The sequence below is a fragment of the Homarus americanus genome, unplaced genomic scaffold (assembly GCF_018991925.1).
Source record: "Homarus americanus isolate GMGI-L3 unplaced genomic scaffold, GMGI_Hamer_2.0 scaffold23617, whole genome shotgun sequence".
In the NCBI taxonomy this organism is placed as follows: Eukaryota; Metazoa; Arthropoda; class Malacostraca; order Decapoda; family Nephropidae; genus Homarus; species Homarus americanus.
In genome coordinates this window covers 5555327-5578442 of record NW_024720711.1, presented here as the reverse complement: position 1 = coordinate 5578442, position 23116 = coordinate 5555327, and the positions used below count along the sequence as shown (strand labels likewise).

Here is a 23116-nt window from a genome sequence, read left to right as displayed (position 1 = left end):
ATTTATCCTGTCCTTATGTCACGCCCAAATATGGGAAGCATGTTTGTATTATTTTTCATCATTAACCATAGCTCAGGAACAGCAGAGTGGGGCAGGGGGGGTATAGTTATATCACTAAAAAAAAAATCTTATTTATTTATGATGGGATTCTAAGAATGATCATAGTTCTCATCGCACACATGGCCCAAACCTAAAATTGTACCATACTGCACATTATGAACAATAACTGGCGCCCATAATGAGAATAGCTACACAGCAGGATTCTCTTAACACTCTAGAACCCAATTTTGGTCTAGCTGGGGACATTGTAGGAAGTTCTAATGTGGTGCACATTATTGGAATGCACGGGGCAATTTCAGAATTTACTAGATTCCATTATCATTGTATAAAAGTTCAGCTTGTGGTCATAAGGCCAAAGCTTATGTCTTATCAGGATAGATTGCCACAAAACCATGCAAGGAATTCATAGCAAAATTGTTCCTAACCTATCTCATTGTATTCATTATCCTGTTTGCTTAATCAGATTTGCCACAATGTAAATAGGCCTACACAGCCTGCTTCTCAAAGCGGTCGTGATTCTTTTAATGCATGGGATGATTCAGAATTGACAAGATTCCGGTAGTGTATATTGTACAGAACATTTTACATACCATACCCATCTTGACTATTAAAACACATTGTAGTGCTGTAACTCCTCTTGTAAAGGTTTGAATTGTTGAGCTACCTAACATCAAGAGAATTATATAAATCAAATACAGTGCAGTACATACTCGTATTTAATATCGCAATTCAACCTTATACCAGTTATTGACATGATTCATATACTACTGTATCAGTGGTTTATATACAGTACTGTACTGTATATGTTATGTGCATCTTAAATTCTGTATCATAAATTAATCCACTTTTTGAATAGTTTTATGGTCAGTTTTACTCATTGTACCCACGATAGTCCAGCCAGTGGACCACTTCACCTTCGGGCATTTTTTATTCTATTTGACAAAAACAGTTCCAGACCCCCCCCCCCCCCCATCCCCCATAGAGTATGTATATAAGTACCACATTGCCCCTGCACAAGTTATTTTCACCCTTAACCTTTCTCTCTGTCTTGAGGTCTGGTCTTGGATGCTTGTATCTGTAATCTGGATTTATATTTATCTTGCCTTGCAAATTTAAAAATGTTTTACTCGTGCAATTTCGTCACACCCGGGTCTTGCGTTTTGAATGGATATTTTGACTCCTTTAAATTTTGAAAAATTCAAAATGCCTCGTACTATTGTCTCCCAGCATGGTGGCCATTGTCTCTTGTTGGTAATAATTCATGATAAACCATCTCCAAACCGTTCGATTTTCATTGCATTTGACCTCGGTGTTACCTAATCCTACTTTGTTCCTTTTTAAATCTGTTAAAGTTGGACTATTTTATTCAGCACAGAGGAGATCCCTTACAATAGTGTTTAAAGCACTGGGAAACAATTATACGAATGTATATGTAGCCCCCCTCTGCTGCTTATTTAATACTGTACTGTATATACACACCTTAATGCTAACTTAGAACCTACCTTACCATATTAAACTAACACCCAGATAATGAGGTATAGGCAAAGTAAAAGTGCCTTTATTATAGCATCATTATTAAGACCTTTACTCATTACAGGTGAGTGTGTGTAAATGTGGGGTGGTGTGAAGTAGTCAGTCATCCAACTTTCACTTCCTCAATACCGGCTTTCCCTCCCTCACTCACTCTCCTCACTCACTAGTATATATTTCTCTTCCCTTGCTAAATCTACCTCACTATCCTCTCACTCGCCCTCTTCTCTCACTCATGTCTCACTTTCCTCTTTTACTGATAATGATTATTTAAAATGTATAGCACATGTATTTGGTTAGAAATTTGGTTCTACTGTGCAGTACTGTACTGTGAGTACAAAATGTAAAAGATTGTGAATTCAGGGTGTGTACAGGTATTAAACATAATTGCAAGGAAGAGTATGTTATTGGCTTGACATACTGTATTGTACAATCATGTTGATTTGAGTTTCCTGGTACAGTATTTACATAGTATTTCATAATGTTTAATTACTGTCATTGTCTCTGATAGTGTATGTTGCTATTTTGGTATGGTGCAAGTTTACACATTCAATAAACAGTATTCCAGTAGTTATAGTTTTGTAATGCATGGGTACGGTCATTGTGGGGGTGGTCCAATTCAACTATATATTTCAAAGGCCTTGTAGGAGGGTGTAAGGAGATAGTCGTAGCTACTTGCTTCAAGTCAAGTGCTGTGGGGACTGAGGATTGCTTTAATGGTAGCTACTCTATGTTGAACAAGCCTTCAACAGCTGCATTACTGTATATAAATTGTTTTGATACAAAAGGGATTACTGTAGGGCTATGATGTTCTGGATACCGTACTTTTAAGTTTTGAGTTCTGGGTGTTGGTGAGGCCGCATCCAGGTGTGTTAGAGAGACATGTTGTGTACATGTATGTTAATGAAGTGCAGTCCAGCAGTTTACCTGAGTGAAGCAGTAACATTAGAACACCCAAAAGGCCAATTGAAAGAAAGGTTGATAATTTAATATTTGAGAAGATCAGTTGGAAAAATTACAGTGTGAGAGAAGATCGGGAAGGTAGACACAGCAGTGATGCTGAGTGACCAAAGATGAAGTAGACATTACTGTCGCACTCACTGTGATTAGAGTCGTACAGGCTGAGGTGGTCTGCTTGGTATTATCACCAGAACAAAGATAAAATGTTGAAGAAACAATAATAGATTCACACACACTCTCACTACTTGGAACACACACTTTTGTTTGAAAAATAGTAAATGTTTATTTCCTGTACCATAATTGCTGAAATTCGTGTCTTCCATTTGTTCTGTATTTAGAGGATATAAAAAGAGGATATAAAAAGACTCCTGTTTTATATGTAAAAAAATTAGGTTAAAAAACAACAAATCATTGTGGAGATATTTAGCATGTATTATTGTGGAGATATTTAACATGTATTTATATATTAATGAGGGTGTGGGAGGTTCACACTGTGGAAAGAAAAAGAAACTTGATTTATACTTTTTTTTTTACACGGGGATTAGCCCACCTGGGCACAGGTCACTCACCCACATCGGGGCCTGGGGGGGGAATGTAGTAGTAATAATAATGATAATAAAGAACCATAAAGAAATGCAAAAATGAAAAAAAATCAAGTGAGAAACAATATATATATATATATAATATATATATATATATATATATATATATATATATATATATATATATATATATATATATATATATATATATATATATATATATATATATATATATATATATATATATATATATATTTTGTCAATAGTAAGTGAAACAATTGAGACCCTGCAGGGTCTACCATTAGACAACAAATTATGCTTCCAATATCTTCCCAGGCGGTAGTACCTCCCTGTTTGGTAGAAATAAAAATTTAGATGTTATTTTTTCCACTTAGAGGAAACATTAGTGATGTTTGGCTTCATCCGGTAAACATTGTCAGCTGTTCTTTGACTCTAGCAAATGTACCAACTGGTTAATAGTAGACAATGTTTCCAAACTGTACTGTATAATACTGACTGAGTCTGCTAGTGGTATACCATGTACTGTTATTAGGAATATTCTGTAGCTATTGAGAAGTCCATTATTGGGTGGGTTTACACTATTTACCTAAGTTTCACCCAATGTGACCAAAATAATGTAAGGGCGACAAGATCTCACTAATGGGGTGTTCAGCTATTGTCCGACAGATGAGTTAGCCAGCCATAAAGGATTAATAAGTATGCAGCTACAGTATTGAGCATAGTACTGTATGATATATTAAAGTTGACGAGTGGTGTAGTGTCAGGACTCTGTAGCGGTGAATTGTCCAGAAATGGTTGACCGACAACACATACATATGTCAAACAGTTTGACTTTTTGTTTATTGTACTACAGTATATCACTTTGCACCTGTTCAATATTACACACTGACATAAGTAGCACATGTTGTCTTTATTAAACTGTCACTGTATATAAGTGGTTACCTATTAAATCTAGTGCAGCAAGCGAGGGTGGGAGCAGCTGAGGCAGAACTGGGTGGTGTGGTGTAGCCCCTGTGGGTTGGAGGGGTGGAATGAAATGGGAATAGGTTTTAATCCTTTGTTATTCTGTATTTTGTGTACGGTATGTCAAAAATTAGCTAACAATAACTGCTATAATAAACTATGAAAATATTAGCCGAGGTATGCAGTATAGCACATCATAACCTACAATACTGTTATACAGTACAGTGGGCAACAGTGTTCAAGCCACTCAGTGTGTGTGTGGCTGCTGCATTGTATGTATGCCGTGACATCACATTGGGGGAGCCAGTGCATTACTGGGCTGGTGATGTAGATTTCGTGTTATAAGTGAAAATTATTATTATTTTAACCTTAGCTGAAGTTAAATTAAACATAATTTAGCAATCTTTGGCAAAGAGGATAAAGTAAACTTACCGGTACAGCTCCTCCCTGACTTACGACGGGGTTAGGGACCCAAATCCAGGTTGTAAGTCGAAAAGGCTTAAATAATATATAGAAAATCTAAAATGGGTGTCTCTGTTTCTTCTCAGCACCACAAAACTCTCACTTTTAAGCTTGCCAGCCATTTTAAAGTGAATTACAAACGAAAATTTTGTCTGTGTACTGACGGGACTCGAAAATAAGTAATTTGACAAAATTTTGGTACGACTGAGGCAGGTCGTAAGTGTGGGTGGTCGTAAGTCGGGGAGGAGCTGTACTGTATATGAGAGGAGGTTGGGAGGTGCACAAGTTTAATATGAAACATGCCTAACGTGTTGAGTTTGTCAGATGCACTGTTGACAAACCGCCCACTGCCTCCACACACAATACACACCCATGCTCTTATTTTATTTTTTTCACATTATACCTGTACAGGCATTTTCTTTATTTCTGAGTCACAGAGTATTGAAATTATTTTTCCACTTTTTATTTTACAGTTTTATTACATGTAACAATGGCAACATGTATAGCCATCTTTCTCTACAGTAGGTGTATTGCCAGAAGCTTCTTTTCTCCCCTTGTATCACACCAGTCTAGTTATAGTTTGGATATACTGTACGGTATTTTACAGTGAAACCATAAAACGGGCTTCTCTTACCAATAATCCCTTATCTAATGGACCCTGGATATGACAAACTTTCATCTCTTTATACAGTAGTTGGTTAGATGAGGTTTCACTGTTCACTACTGTATTACCTGGCTAGTGTAGTGGTACCATAGCTACTGAGAGTTGAGAAAAGGATGGCAAAGTACCATAATAACTCCCAATGTTTTCCTCCCTGCAGGTGTCTGGGCCTCAGAAGCTGCCAGTCATGTACTTGATTGACTCCATCATGAAGAATGTTGGTCAGGATTATATCAAGATGTTTGGACACAACATTATCAGCACATTTAGTTGTGTCTTTGAAAAGGTAAGTTGAATGGCTATCCTGTATACAGTGTAGTAGTACTGTAAACCAAGTTCCCAGATCACAGTTTGGGGGCCATATGCAGTTCTTGAACTCTTTTTGTGGCCTTTGATCCTTTCTGGAGAAGGCTGCTGGTATTTACACAGTCACTAGTTTTTTTTTTAATTTAAGTGATGTATAAAATATTTTATTGATATCATCACATTTAAGGGTAATATTACTCATGTTTAAATAGATTAGATTAGTGAGAAACTAATTTATTGGCTTTTCCATTTCAAAATGGAGCCCTCATCACACATTTGATCATTCATTGTGGCCCACTTGCATAAAAATGTTGTTGGGGACCACTGCAGTAAACCCATAGACATAGACGTTGTATACATTTAATAATTCAGACATTGTGTTAACCCATTCACACTACTGTACTGTTTGTTCTTCCTGAAGGAAGTATTTGTTTCTCTAGGAATGTACAGTGTAGAAAAAGGTTTTCAGAAACCACAATTTAAAAAATTGGAGAATGCCTGTACTCTACTATATACATTGTTCATTGGTTTTGTCGAATAATTTTTCAGGACTGATTATTGTATAGTATCTGTATAATATTGTATTGACAAAAAGACTTTTAATATAATCTACTACTTTCTTTTTTCGTAGGTTGATGAAAGAACAAGGAAAAAACTTTATGAGTTGAGACACACATGGAATGAAGTGTTCCCAAAGTCTCGGCTGTATGGACTAGACGTCAAAGTACAGTCACTAGACCCAGCCTGGCCCTTGCCCACAGGTCCAGCAATAACATCCCAGACCTCCAGTAAGCCCAACATACACATCAACCCCAACATCATTAAGGTGAGAAGCTTCCTGTTGATGTATTTGGGGCATTGTAAGTGTAAGGACTGAGCTTAATGAAGGTATGGATGAAAATTGTGTAAGTGAATCAACACAGCAGGTCATTATGAGGCAGGTGTAGATGTTATGTTATGTAAATAACTATACCTGTAGTCAAGAGGTTAGAAGTGTAGTGCAGTTGAGTATGTGTAGGTATGGTATATGATGTACATTTTGTAAGTGATAAAAGTAGAAAAGAGTGTCTTCAAAGCATGACTCATTACATCCTGGTAGACTAACACAGGCAGAAGTACTATGGTGATGGGCAACAAACAATGAGAATATGGATCGAATATCAAGGTCGTTAGAACAGAGTTTGATGGTTATAAACTTGCTTAAAGTGATGCATGCATATTTATTATGTAAACCAAATGGCGTCGTGAATTTCAGAACGAACACCGACTCCTGTTGTCTTGGTAGGGTTGTCAAAGTCTTTCGTCCGTAGTGTCATATTGTCTCACACAATTGTGGTATACTCCCCTTTTGGTTTTGTTTAAATCCTGCCCAGCATTGTGTTTTGTTGTCAACTTATCTTTAAACACCTTCATATTTTGTTCATTTATTTCAGTGATTTATTTAGTGATACATGTAATTTATAATATGGATTTACAGTTTTCTCACTATGTATTCAGTGTGAGAATTATTTGTTGGAGAGATACATTCATTGACTTTGTTTATAAATGGCTTCTCAAATGGAGCAACAAATTCAGAATACAGTACAGTACTGTATTTTGCGAAATAAGAAATGCAGTACAATACTTAAATTTGCAATATTTCGTGTTCATTACAGTAATTGGGAATCCTCCCAAATTTGATAAAGCTTGAACCCATTATTGCAAATTAAGGAGGGATTGTTTTGTGTAAAAATTTTTTATAGTTCAGCTATTTAGTGGAATATATTGACATAAGCAAAACTAAAGACGTCTAAGAAACAAGTCTTGTCTTTAATTTAAGTATAATGGATATCACTAAAGTAAATTAGTGAAAGTACACTACAGTATATGTCTGCTGGATATACTGTATTACAATGTTAAGTGTCTGCTTAAGAGACTTGACAACTATAAATCACTTGACTATATCCAGATGTGTTTGGGTCTGTCAGTAGACCCATCTGTATTTATGAATCGCCATAAATCCTTTATTTTAAAATCGTAAAGATGAAGTTTGTTAGGATTCTTGGTGGTAAGTTGTGAGGTTGGGCTGATCTTTTATTAGTCTGTGTTCAGAATAGTGAGGCACTTTCAGTCATATTTAAATATAATACAGTATACTGTGTGAGTGTACGTACAGTCATGTGGACATAACCAGTCGAGGTTATTTGTACAGTATCACATATCAGCTGTGCTATTAATGAAGGCAGTGGACAATAAGTTTACCATTTCATCTTTGGGATAAATGTACAAGATGCACAAACACTCAAGTTCAATACTCTTCAGTATATATAATTGTACGGGGTCAGTCCCATAAAGGAAGCATAAACAATACGATTGTATGTACAGTATACTACCAGGGTAGACTTACACAAATGAAACAGTAAGTTGTGGTCAGGAAGAGAGGTTTGTGAAATGTGTGTATAAGTATACTGAACGTTGACTGGTCTTCCTCAGCCTGGTGTGGTAAAGGGGTCGTCATTAACGTCGTCATCTTCGGGTCACAAGAACAAGAAGGAACTCGAGATCCTCAAACGGGAAGAGCAGATTTTGGAATTAGAGCGACAAAAGTTGATGTTGGAAAAGAAGAAAATACTTTTGGAACAGGTATGCTTTACATGTTGAAGTCATACTCAAAAGTAGTTTCTTTATATCTATAAGGGAATAAGAATAAGAGAAAGTTTAAATCACATAAGTTATCTAAAAGATGTGTGTGGTTTTGGTAACTTTGCTTGACTCAGATATTACAATGCTTTTCTTGCCTTCTCCCAAAATATTGCATGGGAAGAAACCTTCCCCAAAATGACGAAGATATTAATAATAGTCATAGTTTAAGTGATTAATCTGGTCTCATAGTCCGAAGGCCCTCTCCCGTTATGGAGCCAAGAGCAGATACACACTAGTTGAATTTATCCATGCTTCCTCACTGTTTAATACCCCCACTAACCCCCACTCTTGTCTGATGCTGCTTCCTGGATATCCATTCCATTTTCAGAACATACGATGGGTTGATTTTATACCCAGTGTTAAAGTTTTCAGCATAGAATTTCAGTGAAGTGTACAGTATAGTATGGGCATGTATTAGGATTCTACTGATCTTAGTGTTGATCTGAAGTGAGCTGAGGAGATAGGTACACATAGAAAGGATGTGTCTTCTATAGTACCCATATGTTAATGAATTTGGTTTGGTTTTGTAATTGTCAATGTCCATACGTGTTCAGTACAGTATCATTTGAATTGTTAACCTGCTGAGCTAGTAGGTGTAGGTGTACATAAATCCCTTTTTTTTTCCTAGTTTATCCAGTTATCTATAATTCATCCTAGACAAATTTATATTCATAATCATTGTGAATCACATTCAAAGTAGTCATCTGTGTGATTGCTCTTATTTGGGTGAATTATCCACCATTAAGATTTTTTGATAATTGTGATCTTAAATCTCCTTTCTTTTTTTCCCCTGAACAGAGTCGACAATCCAAATCAGAAACTAAGGTGGTGAAGCCAGAGCCCGAGAAACCAATTGTGAGTATCCTTAAAGAAATAGTACCTGTACTTCCTCTTCTTCTCCATTTTGTTATACCTTGCATTAGTTCTTTATCCTTTGTCACACAGAATCTTGGATTTATCTTCATTACTTACATTGTTATTATTTAGTTTTTTTCGTAATGTTCAAGTAAGGCGAAGATTTATTAGTGCCTCTTGTGTTATGAATGTGTGCCATAGTTGTGATGTTGTACTGTAGTGTTTTACTGGGGATCTGTTTATTGATATACATATTTGGGTCAGGAGAGAGAGGAGACATAAGACAGACTTGACCTCTACCAGTGTGTGTGTGTCCCACTGGTAGGGGTCTAGGTACACACAAAACATACATGCACATTTTGTTCACTTAGGATAGTAATGATGCTATTATTTAGTAGTTTGTTTTATCTATGTACAGTATTTTCTCTCATTGTGATACATATATTTTTTCTTGTATTTGTGTGAGAAAAAGATTATTTTTATAAAGAATGTTAACTTTATTGAGGGACTAAGAATGTTTAGGGTTGACTTCCAGGTTGCTGTAACAGACTACCTATCCTACACCTTTGGATGGACTGTAGAATAGGTTGAGAGAAAATATTCTTGAATTAATGAAGAAAGTTTTTGAATATTGATGGTCTTTTTATAATTATAATGTGTCAGTTATTCCACTCCCAAGTGAATAAAAAAGGAAACTTCATTACATTACTGGATACGAAGACTTTGTTACTGTGTATAGTAACCACTAGGCCTACGTACAGTACAATATTTTTAAAACCTGGTATGCAGTATCAGGATTGCAGATGATGCTACTGGATGTTAGATAATCTATACCTGAGTAGAGCAAACGTCTTAGAGGGTACTGTCTCGTATATTTATGATGTAGACCATTTCTGGGCGATGGGTACAATACACAAAAGGACCGGACTAATTACTGCACTGGATGGCCCACAGCAACAGAAATTTGTTTATATTTAATCTTTTTGCCACTTATTTCCACCTAAGTTGATTGGCTTATTAGTCATGAATGTCTATCAGACTCAAACTACATGAGAGAGTTATTTTATAGAATGTCAAGAGTTAAGGCTTACCAAAATGTTTAACCCCCTCCCCTTCCTGGTAAAACATTATATTATGCCCCGATGCTTAGTTTTCGCTCTATAACAATATTTCTTGAGAGAATCTCACCGGCATAGGTTTTCATAACTTGGTAATAGCACTGCAAGGTTCATATTTTACAGCTGATCTTGTGGAGGACACACTCACGGAAAATTTTCAATGTTAATTTATCAATATCAGTTTGAGGGACAGTACACGTATAATTGTACTGTAACGGTGTTAGGTTAGGTCGTCGGCTTGAGGGTTACATAATATATTACTGTTTGGTTGGGCTTTTACCTGACCATCATACATGAACTGTGTGAAATTATTTTGCAGTGTTTTTATTATAAGGAAGATGTTAATTGTTAATAATGTTTTTAAAAGGCTTAAGAGAACACCCAAGGGCAGTTTGTGACATTGAAAACATTGTGTGTGTGTTGATAGTGAAGGCCACTAACAGCCGTTCTTTTACCCCTCACCCTCATCTCTTCCTCCCTGCTGCTGGTGTGTAGGCCAAGACCATCGACGACCCCAGTATATCCAGCGAACGCCGCTCCGAATTCCTCCGCTCGTACAAGATAAAGAAAAAGTCACAAAATAAGGAAGAATCACAGGTCCATGTCAACTATTTGTTGCACAAACCCAAATCTTTCTTTTTGCATATACTTGTTATATCCAGAAGAATGGTGTGGGTTTTATTGTCCATCCTGGTGGTAGGATTGTATGAGTAGTTTGCTTTCAGTACCAAGACCAGAAGCTCTCTTGTTGTTGACACTTTGTAGCTAATATATTTGCTCTGTAATTTGTGGAGCTTTGACTGGTAATGTGCTCTCAAGTATTGTATGTGACACTGAATGGCTGTAAGGGGAAGTTTCGTGCTGAATGTTTACAAGTACACTTTGATTTACGATGCATGGAAAACTGTTGTCCAGTAGTGTACCGAATCATTATTAATTGATTCATATTAATCTGTTGGTCACCGTTATATATTGGGAGATACACAACTTAACTAGTGTATATGTGTGCACCTTATTGCCTTCAACTCAACACAGTGATGACTTTGTGGGGTATTTTACCACCTGGGTTATTGCTGCTGGTCATATCACTTGTTGGTCATTTTCCTGATAACTCGAAATTGGATTAGTCACTCTGGAAATAACAAGAAATTGGTGGAGAGTTCTGTCAAAGTGTGGAGTTGTATTCAAAAGATGTGAGTGACCTGTAAACAGTTTTGTTAAACATGCTGTAACCAGTCAAACATTTGTCTTTTGATAGGTTTTTCACCCCAAGTTTATATACAATTAAAATTAAAGAGATTGTAAATACAAATGGAGATGTAAACATTATCATAAATCAAGGTGTACTTGTACAGTACTCTATTTAAAGTATATACTGTACATAGTACATGCATCTAAGGGGTGAACTTAACGGAAAAGTATTTGTGTTATAGTAGTGAATGGTTTTCAAACTACATATTTCCTGTGGCAGCATTTGATCTGTAGTGAGTTTGTCTGACTTGTATGTGTGTGTGTTCACCAGCAGCTATACAGTATTTTGGAAATAACTATATAACATCACAGTGGTCCTTGTGCCAGTTACTGTATATAAACTCAGCCGGGCAGAAATTGTTTGAAACCTGATGTGACTGTTGAACACAAATCATTATTTGATGAGCATTTTACCTACTTGACAGAATTATTGATGTGATTTCCTAGTCACTCGGTAGTTTATTTTGAGAGTATTGAAGACCTTGTGGTCAGCCTCCATATTAGACATATTGTGGTGTGATATGGCACAAATATTGAAGGCTTGATACTGTAATAATGATGGTGGAGGGTTCTTGGATGTGTAAAATATCTCTTAAGACAAATTGACACTGGTGGAGGGTGTTGGTTAGTGTAGTAGCCTATGGTTTGTCCTTCTGGGTCAAGTAACTCGGTACAGTATATACTGACAGGAATTGTATTGACTCAAACTAACAAAAACAGAATATGTGCAGTACAGTATTGATAACTGGACGTTGGTTTGTACTGTACTGGGCACTTATTATTATTATTATTATTCTCGACTTTATTTGAACCTGCGGGATAGTGCATGACTTTTAAGACACATTCCTCACTGGAGGGGAAATTCATCTTGGGTGTTGTGGTGTTTGTTAGTGTCAAGATTTGGTTTTATTAAAAAGCTTCACCTGCTGTTTGTTTAAAATGATTTGTTTATTTATTTTTTGTCAGTAGGATGATTAAAGAAAATACTGAGGTTTTATGGCCAGCATGGGTGCATTATGTCTTATGTGTGGGTCAAATGTAAATACAATAAACATTTGCAAGTAAGGAATGTATATGTTAGCTACACATTATTGCATGATTGGAATATGTTATAGTATTTTTTATTGAACATCTCATAGGATTTTATTTTAATGTCCAGTATTGTAGTAAGCTGTGTGATTATTTGCGTGTTGGTATTGTAATAACTGCACGGGATATTTTTCTTTAGCGTTCTGCTGTACAGTTTCTCATTATTTGAGTTTAGTGTTAAAGAGGGACCTGTGAATACACATATGAAGGTCTTTTTTAATGGGGCAACATCCATGAACCTAATTCTAAGTAATCCTCCTGAACATTTCTTCCTTTTCATTCTCTTTGTTTATTTATTTTAGAATTTTTCAAATCATAAGCTTTCAAAAACTGAAGGGTATTTATATTTATAGTATAGTATATAATTTAGCTATATCTGGGAGAGGCTTATATGGATGAAAAAAGTGTATAGCTCTTAGTCCACAGTGATATCTTGACTCATGTGTGCAGAAAATTGATTTCGTCAGATTGTACTGGAGCCCGGCAAGTTGTTTAGTCTTTTGTGCTGTGGGCAGCAGCAGAGGTGGAGTGTGTGTGTGTGTGTGTTCTTGGCTTAGATTCTTGCAACACAGTTTTAGATATTTTACTATTTTTGTTTTTACTTAAACAGCTTTTGATAAATCAGATTGTTAATTTTGTGATGTCTTCCAGATTTTTTAAATTTTTTTATAGGACTTGCAATACGCTCTTGTCACATTCGCTGTATCTCTCACTGGCTTTGGTTTTCTTCGATGTGTTTGGCTTTGATAAGTTAACAAGTTGTTCCCCACATTTTGTCACCTTCATTCATCAGTAGGTTGTCATTCACCAAAAAACTCACCTGACACTGCTCACTCAAGTACTGTACTTTGCCACTCTTTGGTGTCTCATGCCCTTGATGTCTAAGTGAAAAAGTATACATTCTGTCTTCCATTGCACTATGTCAGGAAGAAATAGATGACCAGTAGTTGGGAGTAGATACAGTAGTTTGCAAACATCACAGTCCTTATGTTCAAACATTATTCATGATGTTATACTGGATATTGATTCACGCTCACTTTACACAGTTCATTGTCAACAAAGGTCATTTATTCCTTTAGTGTGTGTGTGTGTTTTTTGACATGTTAGAAAAAGTTACCTTCCCTTCCACACTGCATTGCCAACCTCAAATGAAGGACCTTAAGTAGGCACATATAGGGTAGTGAAAACGCTTATTAAATATAAAATTGGAATAATAATAACCATGGCTTAAACCAAATGGTTTTAACCAATGGTTTAAATCAATCCTCCCTGGTTGTGTTATTTACATGTTTGGATTCTTTGGGTAGGTTTCTCCAGATTGTCTTTAGTTGCTGGCTAGATAAGGTTTCTCCCTGCTTAAGAGTTGGAACCTTTGGTTTCCTTAAATGAATATTTGTTTTGACGTGCTCAGGTGGAGCCCACAGTCAAGTGGCTTGGGTATGCTCCCACATCCCTTGGAGTTTGTGTCTTCACCTGGAACTGATAAATTTGAAATGTTTGAACTGGGAGTCGCCTGGATTCATAGGACAGGATTAAGGCCTTGACACTGATTGGTTTGAGGTTGACTTTAACGGACCTCCAGCCTTTTCTTGTCCCCTCCCACTACTGTACCTGGTGGGGAGGGGGGTAGGAGGTTGTATTTGAGGATGGTAGTGCTGGGGGGGTTGAAAGAGGGTGATCAGTTGGTTGTGTTAACAGATCAACCCAGGTGATGCCAGGAGAACAAATTTGAAGATCAATCTTCCATTTACTTGCAAAAGCTTGCAATAATATTTTAGTAATGAAATTTGTCATAAAATTTTTAAATATATGATGGATGAAGTGTGTTTGGTGTTGACGGGCAGGGGTGCAAATATACCATCTACAGTATAACAAGTTACCATCAGGGCAAGTACTATTTAAAATTTAATGAGCCTATCATATTTACCAGTCATTAAACCAGTAGAAAGTACAAATTATGGTACAGGTTTTTACCTGATACTATACATAGAAAGCTCTTTACTTAATATTCGTTGCTAATATCAATCTGTATTACATTTATTAACAAACATTGTAAAAGCATTAACCAATTATAATACTAGAATGGGTGTTCATCGAAGTAAAACTTAATTTATTACAAGATAATAACTGGTCTAAAATTCTGATTCTCAATTGAGTTTTCTAGCCAACTGGTTTCTGGACAGTCCACCATTTGTCACCTTGATAAAATTAAGTTGTACACCTAACTCATCTTGCCTAACGGTGTTGAGTCGAGTGCCATTAAACTCTGTACCATAGATATTAATTCTTTACTGCCGGGTTTATGGGTACGGATACAGTGTATTTGCATCCCTGGCTGGGTGATAATTCCTTTTCTTTTCTCTACTTTTCTTATTCTTTGCATTTGGCTTGACGGTACTGTACTGTAGTCACCATAGTGTAGTAGTAGTAGTGCAGCTTTTAGTAACCCTGATAGATGGTGTAAACATCTTGAAGGTATTGATGGTTATCTATTAATTGGTTTTGACACCGTTTTTACTTTTTAATGTACATTTATTTTTATTTCATTAAATGTTACACACTTGGGTATTTTGTCGAGTCTTTTAGGTTTAACTTAATTTGTTCACATAATTTTTTTTTATCCTAAAGATAGTTTTGTTATAATTTTTCATTTGTCACTAGTAATCCTCTACAGTTGCAGACTGGGAACATTTGAGGGATAATGTGGCAATGGGTTTAATTAGGAAGGAATAAAGTAAGAATTAGGCTGAGGTGTATTGTACTGTTTTATATTTTATACAATTTTCTCATATGAAATTTATTTACTGTGGTGTTTGTACCCAACAGGTGAGCTCAACCATTCACGTAGACCCCCGGCGTGTCCATCAGGTGCTCCCTGTAGTTGCTGCATCCAGTCCAGTTGTGACGCAAGATCCCAGAAGGATTAATGAAACGACTCGGGATCCTAGGTTAACGGTTGAAAATAATCGTGATCCAAGAATTACACCCGAGAGTTCCAGAGACCCCAGACTCAATTCTGAAAGTTCTCGGGACCCAAGACTAAATTCAACTCTCTCTACAAACAGTACAAAGGCTGCCAAGCCAAGTGAGGCGCAGGTGACATCTTCGCGTGATCCTCGGGTGGCTGTAAAAGAGGTGAAAGATAAAGATAAAGATAAAGTGAAAGAGAGAGAGCAGCGGAAAAGTAAGAAAGAAACCCCAGTAAAACCCAAAAAAGAGAAGGAAGTAAAGCCTTCAAAGTCAGAGGCGCGGTCTACAAGGTCTCTCCATCGGGCAAAAGAAAAGGAGAAAAAGGAGAAGGAATCTCCTGTGTCATCTTCGTCGCTCAAGTCAAACATAACACACACAAAGAAGTCTCTGGAGGCTCCGGCACCCGTCGTCGTTAATAATTCGACTACGTCATTCAAAAGCAACAGGAGGAACAAGCAGCGCACCTACAAGCAACGCACCGAGTCCCCTGTGGAGGAGCCCAACTCACCGCCCAGGAAGAAGCGTTCATACGACGAGATTCTTTCTGACTCGGATGATAGTGACCATTACCAGGCTAATAGACCTAACCCTGCATTGTACAATAAATCTGGTGAGTATAGGGGTAGGTTGGAGTGGGAAGGAGAGAGTGAGAATGCCCTCGCCAGACTCTCCCTGATCAGTCAAGATTCTTCACTTTCTGTAAGACTCGCCCCCCAGGACAAGGAGTCCTTTATTTTGCTCTGGGAGCCTTTCTTTTATGTAAATTGTGGATTTATGGATTTTTGTAATATCTTTTTTACAACATTTTACTTGTCATTATTGCTAGCAAGGTTGAAGAAGTATGGTTCTATATATGCAGAAGTGTTAAAAAGGTTAAATGTTTTATATTATAAATCATATTTATCTGTAAAAATAGCTTACTGAAATAAATCCCATCCCTTATAGATTCGTTTTATAAACAGGGTTACTGGCTCTTTTTTGGTGAATACAATTTATTAACTTTTATAACATTTCAGATTAGATAGACATTTATTGTTGAAAGTGAGCGAAACACTTTGTTATAGATATGTGCCGTGATGAAGCATATTACAGGTGTTACACAGATGCTGGCAAGAACTGATCTCTTACTAAATGCTGCATAACGAATCATACAAGAAAATATATTGAAGCATTTACAGAATGACTTGCATTTTGTGTGTTTTACAAATAATGGCGGTCAATAATCTTCCGAAGAGGACCCACTGGTTTATTACACCATTGTCTTTAACACAAAACTTCTGTTCCTTGCGCACGGGGAAGGGAGAGTGGGGTGGTGTGTCATCTTAACATCCGTCACATTTCAAAGTTTGGGGTCATGCACAATGAAACTAGTACAGGTGATGGTTATATGGAGTCGAATACTTTTAAAGATTTTTCAAGTTGCATATTATGAGAGGACAGTACCGTAGTTTATCTACAAGTTACTGGTAATGTGTTATATATACGGTTGATTTGTCTTGAATCGAGTGTAATGATAGTAAAATTCCTCGGCGAGAATTATGAAGAGGTTAGTTAAAGGAAGAGGATAGTTTCGCATTTTGTAGCTACACGAGTTGTGAAGGAAGTGTAATGTACTCCTGTTTTGGGTTTTTAGAAAGCTTTAAGTATAATGAACAGAAATGGACTCAGTTTGGACTGAAATTGTGCATGGAGAACACCGTGCCATTGTGTGTGATAGTTGAACTAGTTGTTGTGTGTGAAGGACAAAGTTGTATAATGGCACTGGTTATTTGATGATGTAGTGGTCAAGCTGTCATATACAGAGGATTGTTGTTTGAAGAGTGAAACAGGTGATAGATTTTAGCATAGTTCTGTATGTAAGAGAAGAATGTTGAGGATTGATACCAGTAAACAAATTGATTTTCATAAAGGTAGCCATTTGTGTTAGGATGATAGTGGGAAGGTAAATGGAATTTGTTCTGGTTCCCTTTTGATAGTTTTGATGGCTGTAAAATCAAAATTTATTAAGTAATGCAAAAGAATAGTAAGCTTACACAAAGAAATTACTTAGACTGCTCCATCTTTTCTGTATGGATATGAAAAACTTGTATTTGTATATACAGGCTGAAGAAATATATAGCAAGTGTTGCAGCCAACTTCTTTAATATATTGAATAGTTTCCTAGCTAAATGGCATAGAATAGGTGCATGGAGATTAAGGAGCTGCAGTATGAATAAATAAGACTTGGAAGAAAAAAATGAGAGGGTGAAGGAGAGGCAAGAATGTATAATGCATGCATTTGTTTAAAACCCTACTGTATCATTAAAGGTTAATGGGGAGAGATGGACTTTGTAGAACACCATAAATAAATCGGGTGTAACAGTCCAGGAATATTTATAGGACTGTAACTTAAGGAACGATGATGATTAAATGCACAGACAAGTTTGAGAGGAAGACAGAATGAAGACTGTCTCACAAGATAACTACAGAACAAAGGAGATGTTACATGTTCAAGTTGATCTGGTGATTTTTGTCATTTCCTATTGAAAATGTGCCTAGATCCCCCATCCCACTGTTTCTGTGGAAGGGAATGCAGCAGAACATTTATAAAAAATTGGAAACAAGAATTATATGGAGAAAAAAATCTTGGACTCTTACCCATGATCAATATTCTGAAAATTATCCATTACTCATAATCACCGTTATAGTTTCAGTAGCCACCACTCCTCCATATGACAAAGTTACTAGCCACACTTCAGCCAAGTGGTGCACTACCCTTGACAAATTTCATGTTATAGGCCAACTTGTTATTGTTTGTTTTGGTGGCCGTGAGAGTGCAGTAGTGCAGTGAGAGTGGTTGAAGACCAATACAGCATTTACTGAGAGGAGTGAGAGAGTTGGAGCCAAGAAGATGCATGCTAGAAAATAAAGTGATGTTGCAAAATATCAAGGAATGTGTTAAGTATCCAGTATGACTGACTAAAGTAAATAATACACTACCTGTGTATTTTGCTAATTATTCGAGGGTAAATGCAGGTGTCATACTCATTTCACTGGAAATATCGGTTATCTGAAACATCCTTGATGCCAGCCATTCTGGATAGTACCAGTTTCTGTGGTGGGCTTTTGTGTGTTTGTGTTCAACATGTGAACTCAACTCAAACAGCAAGAGTTTTTAGCCAGGCTGAGTATGCGTACCAACAAGATCTGAAAATGAGCTCAGTAATACAGTACCTGTATTCCTCGACTATCTAAATATTGCATGCCAGGCTGTGTGGGGTACTGTTGACACAGACAAAGAAAGAAACTTAGATCTTGGACCTGCTTCATGCATAATTACTCAAAGGCTTAAATCTTGTCTAGAAGTAAATTGCACTCCCACACATGCCACAGTAATCACACACCACATTACTCTCACACACACCACATCACACACACACACACACACCATAGTTCACACACAATACAGTACATATATGCACATATACAGTACATACATATACCCAGCACAATACAGTACACATATACACCATACATACATACCCAGCACAGTACACACACTTTTTTCTCCACATTTTTACCAGAAAATACAACCAGCCTTTGTATTAAACTAGGAAAAATGCTTCAAAGTTTTAAATTCCTCTAGTGGTTTATCTGAATGTGTCCAGTTGAGTCACGATGCCTTAAAAGTACCTAAGGAAATGGTTCTGTCATTAACAGTTATGTAATAAAGTAACTTGTTCCCAAGATATGAAATGGTCAGCAAATTGATGATATTTGTAGGTATTTTGTTAGTACAGTATTACATTACATGGTAAATACCTTCTGCTGTGTCTTATATGGTTCTGGTACTTTTACTTTTACTGTACTTTCAGAGTTGAAATATGAGTACGAAGGACATTTTTATTTTGGTTGGAAGTTTATTTTATATACAAAAAGGTCTTGATATGATTGTAATTGTAACCTTTTCCATTATTTATTTTATTTTATTTATTTTTTAACCGCTGAAGGGTAGGCATGAACATTTGAGTATTTTACGATGGTTAAAGATTAAGATAAATGAAGAAATTCTCCCATAATTATTTTTCTCCCAATAATTTTATCAGAAGCAAGTTTAAGGTAATACATTGTACGGTCAACTACTAAAGTCCGTTAGCCTCTTCCCCTGAACCACGAACCCAGAGATTCAGTCTAGTGAGCCTGAAACAGTACAGTAGACTGATACATCGGTGCTCCTTGTGGTGGAGGGGGAGACACGAATGGAGCCGTCTTGTTTGCACTTGGTAATTGTATGGGGGAGTTGTGTTGTGTCTGTGTTTTCCACATATTTACACTATTTTGCAAAATCCTACCTTGTAGCATCATTATTTATAATTTATTATTATGGAGAGTAATTTGTAGAATTTCATCGCTAATTAAGTTGTACATTTATATACCTGTATCAATACATGGTATGAGTGCATATATTTTCTCCTTTTCACTCAACTTCATTTAATTGTTCTTATTGTTGCACCGGAGGTGATTTGAAGTGGAATCTAAATCCACAACAAGGCTCCCCAAATAATTACCCGACACTGTTCTTGCCGCTCATTCGTGCACCCCGCTGCTTCTTGGATGTCCACTCACTCTAGCGAGCCCTTCATCCCATCCATCTATCCATCTACTTTTATTTATTTCCTCTCCATACTACCATCCACTTTCAGTCACTCACTTTACATTTTTCCATTCTGCCCTTACATGTTCTCAGGCCAGAATACTTTCATATGAACATTTGTTTTCTATAATTAATTTTCTAGCATTGCTTTTACTTCACATAGTACAGTACTGCCAAACAAATTATATGTCTTCTAATTTGCTTCTTTGACCTGTGTTCAGTGGTCATAGTTCACACCCATAGTTGGTTAATTGATTCCCCAGCACAGTACACACCCAATTAAGACTGGTGATGCAGTTCTCTCTCCATACATTAACCAATCCATCCATTATTGTCTTGATTAAAGTTACTCTGGTTCAGTTCATATCTCATTATGGAGTTAATTATTTCAAGTAGCTGGTTTAGTTATTGGAGAATTAAGTTTATCTTCTTCTTTCCATTATTTTTGAGCATTAGTGAATGTCTTTGGTAGAGTACAGTATAGTATGCAGTATACTTTTGGGTGAGATCGATCTGAAGAATCAGGAAATGTTGTAGCGAAGAAGAACAATGAAAGAAAATAAACAAACATATTTTTATTTGTGAAAACCAGCATTTCATACAGTATTTTAAGTATTAAATGATGTGTTGTTGTTTTTCCGACAGGGATGTTGGTCACAGAAATAAATTCTGCTCTACTAACTTGGGAATGTTTAGTTATTTCCATGTTTGTCTGTCTGCCTGTGCTGTAATGCATGTACAGTGCCTATATTCTTGAAGGAGGAATTCAAGTGAAACTTAACATATGTTTATCTTATGGTGTGTCCTATACTAAACTCAACGAATTTGGCTTGTTTTGGCATGAGGCTACGCTGTCACCACTGATTATGTAATCATTGCTGCAAGTATCTCCTTGCTCTGTGTAACTAAAGTTAAAGTTTTGGTTCAAGCTCCTTGCTTGGTGATTGCTTCAAGCCATTGAGGCTTGACAAGCATTGGGTCACAATCCTTAGAAGGGTTCACCCCACATCCCAACCACAGGCAGCCATAAATATGGGTTCTTTATTTTGAATTTCCATCATTAATGTACCTCCTGTCAGCCAAACTGTGGTCATGGATATGGTTGATAACATTATCTGAATTTAACTATTCTGTTATAGATGATATTCTCTCTCTAGCTTCAGGTTACCTTCTGTGGTCATTGAGGTCAGTTTCAAGTTGGTAATTACATTATTTTGGTTCATTATTTCTCATGCCTTGTGGTGTCATAGAGTTGAACTGAAAGTTAGTTAATGTTAAATTTTTAACTAATATGTTATGAATTAGCAATTAGCAGTCCCATTATATTTTGTCTTTAAATAAATTATGTTCTCATTGTATCACTTCAATTTGGTGTAGACAAACTACAGTTTACCTAGATTTTCAGACACTGCTGTAGCTTCCTCTACAGGCCTACTTTGTCAATAATGTGGACTCTCAACTCTTTAGTAAAGGTTCAGTCATAACGCAGGTATTGTTTAGGGAATGTTGTTGAGTGGTGATGTACACTTAAGATGGTCAGTAGCCTCATCAATGCCCTGGTGTAAACTGAACTCTCATGGGAGTTACAATTTAACACATTGACTGGTTGAGTCTTTTATGATACCATCCAGTTGTATTATTTTTTTAAACCAATTTTACTTCTCTTAACATTATGCCATGATTCACAGGCATCTTGAATTTTTTGTTACCTCATAACTTTTTATGATTATAAATAATAGAGAAGATCGGCAGATATAGATTGACAATGATTATTTTTGTTTGCCGAGATTGGTTTCTTTATCAGTTCTTGACCTGTTTGCGGAGCTGAGACAGGTTGTTGCCCAGTGTGTTAGCATCCTTTAGCACATTGGTAGTAATACACAACCTTAGTGGAGGTGCTGTTAAATTTCTTCCAGTTTATGCCCTGAAAAAGACTACAGTTTTCAGTCAGTCATCAGCTGGAAAGAGACCTGTCATGGTTTCTATCTTAGCTCTCTCCTGAAGGAGTTCTAGGGTGGAAGGAATTGTAGAAGGCAAAGGACAGAGCCTCTTATTTATGGCTGTTCATAGTTTGAGATGAGAATGAACCAGTATCAGGATCTTACTTACCATACCTGGAGATTCACTAACTTGAAGCAGCCACTGAGCTAGGAGTTGGAAACAGTGATTTTACCTGGGTTTCAATGAGTGTGGAAATCTTTGCAAAACTTCCTGAGCAGAGTAGCCTGCTGTCATAACATGTCAGAACTGCTAGACCAAGGAAGAAGCTGACCTCAGGTCATCTTTGTTGAATGTGTCTTGCAGGTCACTCATTGTCTTCTCCCGGTTATAAAAAAGGATTTTATACTTGTCTCATTCATTTATCTGGTATTAAAGTTATAGAGAACCAAATATTTACATTTAGTGCCAGCGTAGATTTTGTCGTGTTCTTTTTAAACCGAGGAAAAAATTAATGCCTTAGTTGGTGTTGAAGAAAAGATAACTACAGTTAATAACATCCAGAGAACTGTTTGAAGTAACCTTGTCTTCCAAAGAATGTTGGATGGAAAGTCATCAGGATCTGTTGTTAGTACAGAATATTTCATATCTTCTGAGCATATATTATTTGTTCAGTTTGTCATGTTTTGGTCTCGTGGCCCAAGACACATTGGTTCAATTTCATAACTAGGTTGCATTGTTGGGGTGTTATTGACTGTGGTGCAGGCTGAGCTGGACTGACCCTTCTTACCACCCCTCGTAGAGTCTAGGTACAGCATAAAGGATATTAAACTTTCACCTGTGTTATATATATTAATTTTTGTTATGAAAGAACTGCTTATATTTTCTCTGCACAAACCCTAAAATAAATTGTTCCCTGCACCAGTCCTGCTCTGGTATTTGGGTTGGCTCTGTTACGCGTACATTGTAAGAAGTTGTACTGTACTGTGTTTAAATTGTTGTCGTGTTCATGCAGTGTGAGGTAGAAATAGGCTTATAAACTTAGAAGTTTTGAGGATTTGAAATCCATTTAGTT

At 36.6% G+C, this 23116-nt stretch overlaps 1 protein-coding gene across 1 annotated transcript in view; it reads left to right on the top strand.

Moving 5' to 3' along the window:
• The window catches only part of LOC121860829, a 52350-nt gene that overhangs the window by 4363 nt on the left and 24871 nt on the right, over positions 1-23116 (top strand). Inside the window, exons 2-7 of the mRNA XM_042358216.1 lie at positions 5360-5485; positions 6137-6331; positions 7978-8127; positions 8986-9042; positions 10656-10757; positions 15327-16392. Of these exons, the coding sequence (XP_042214150.1) occupies positions 5360-5485; positions 6137-6331; positions 7978-8127; positions 8986-9042; positions 10656-10757; positions 15327-16392 (1696 nt within the window). The remainder of the gene's footprint in view (positions 1-5359; positions 5486-6136; positions 6332-7977; positions 8128-8985; positions 9043-10655; positions 10758-15326; positions 16393-23116) is intronic.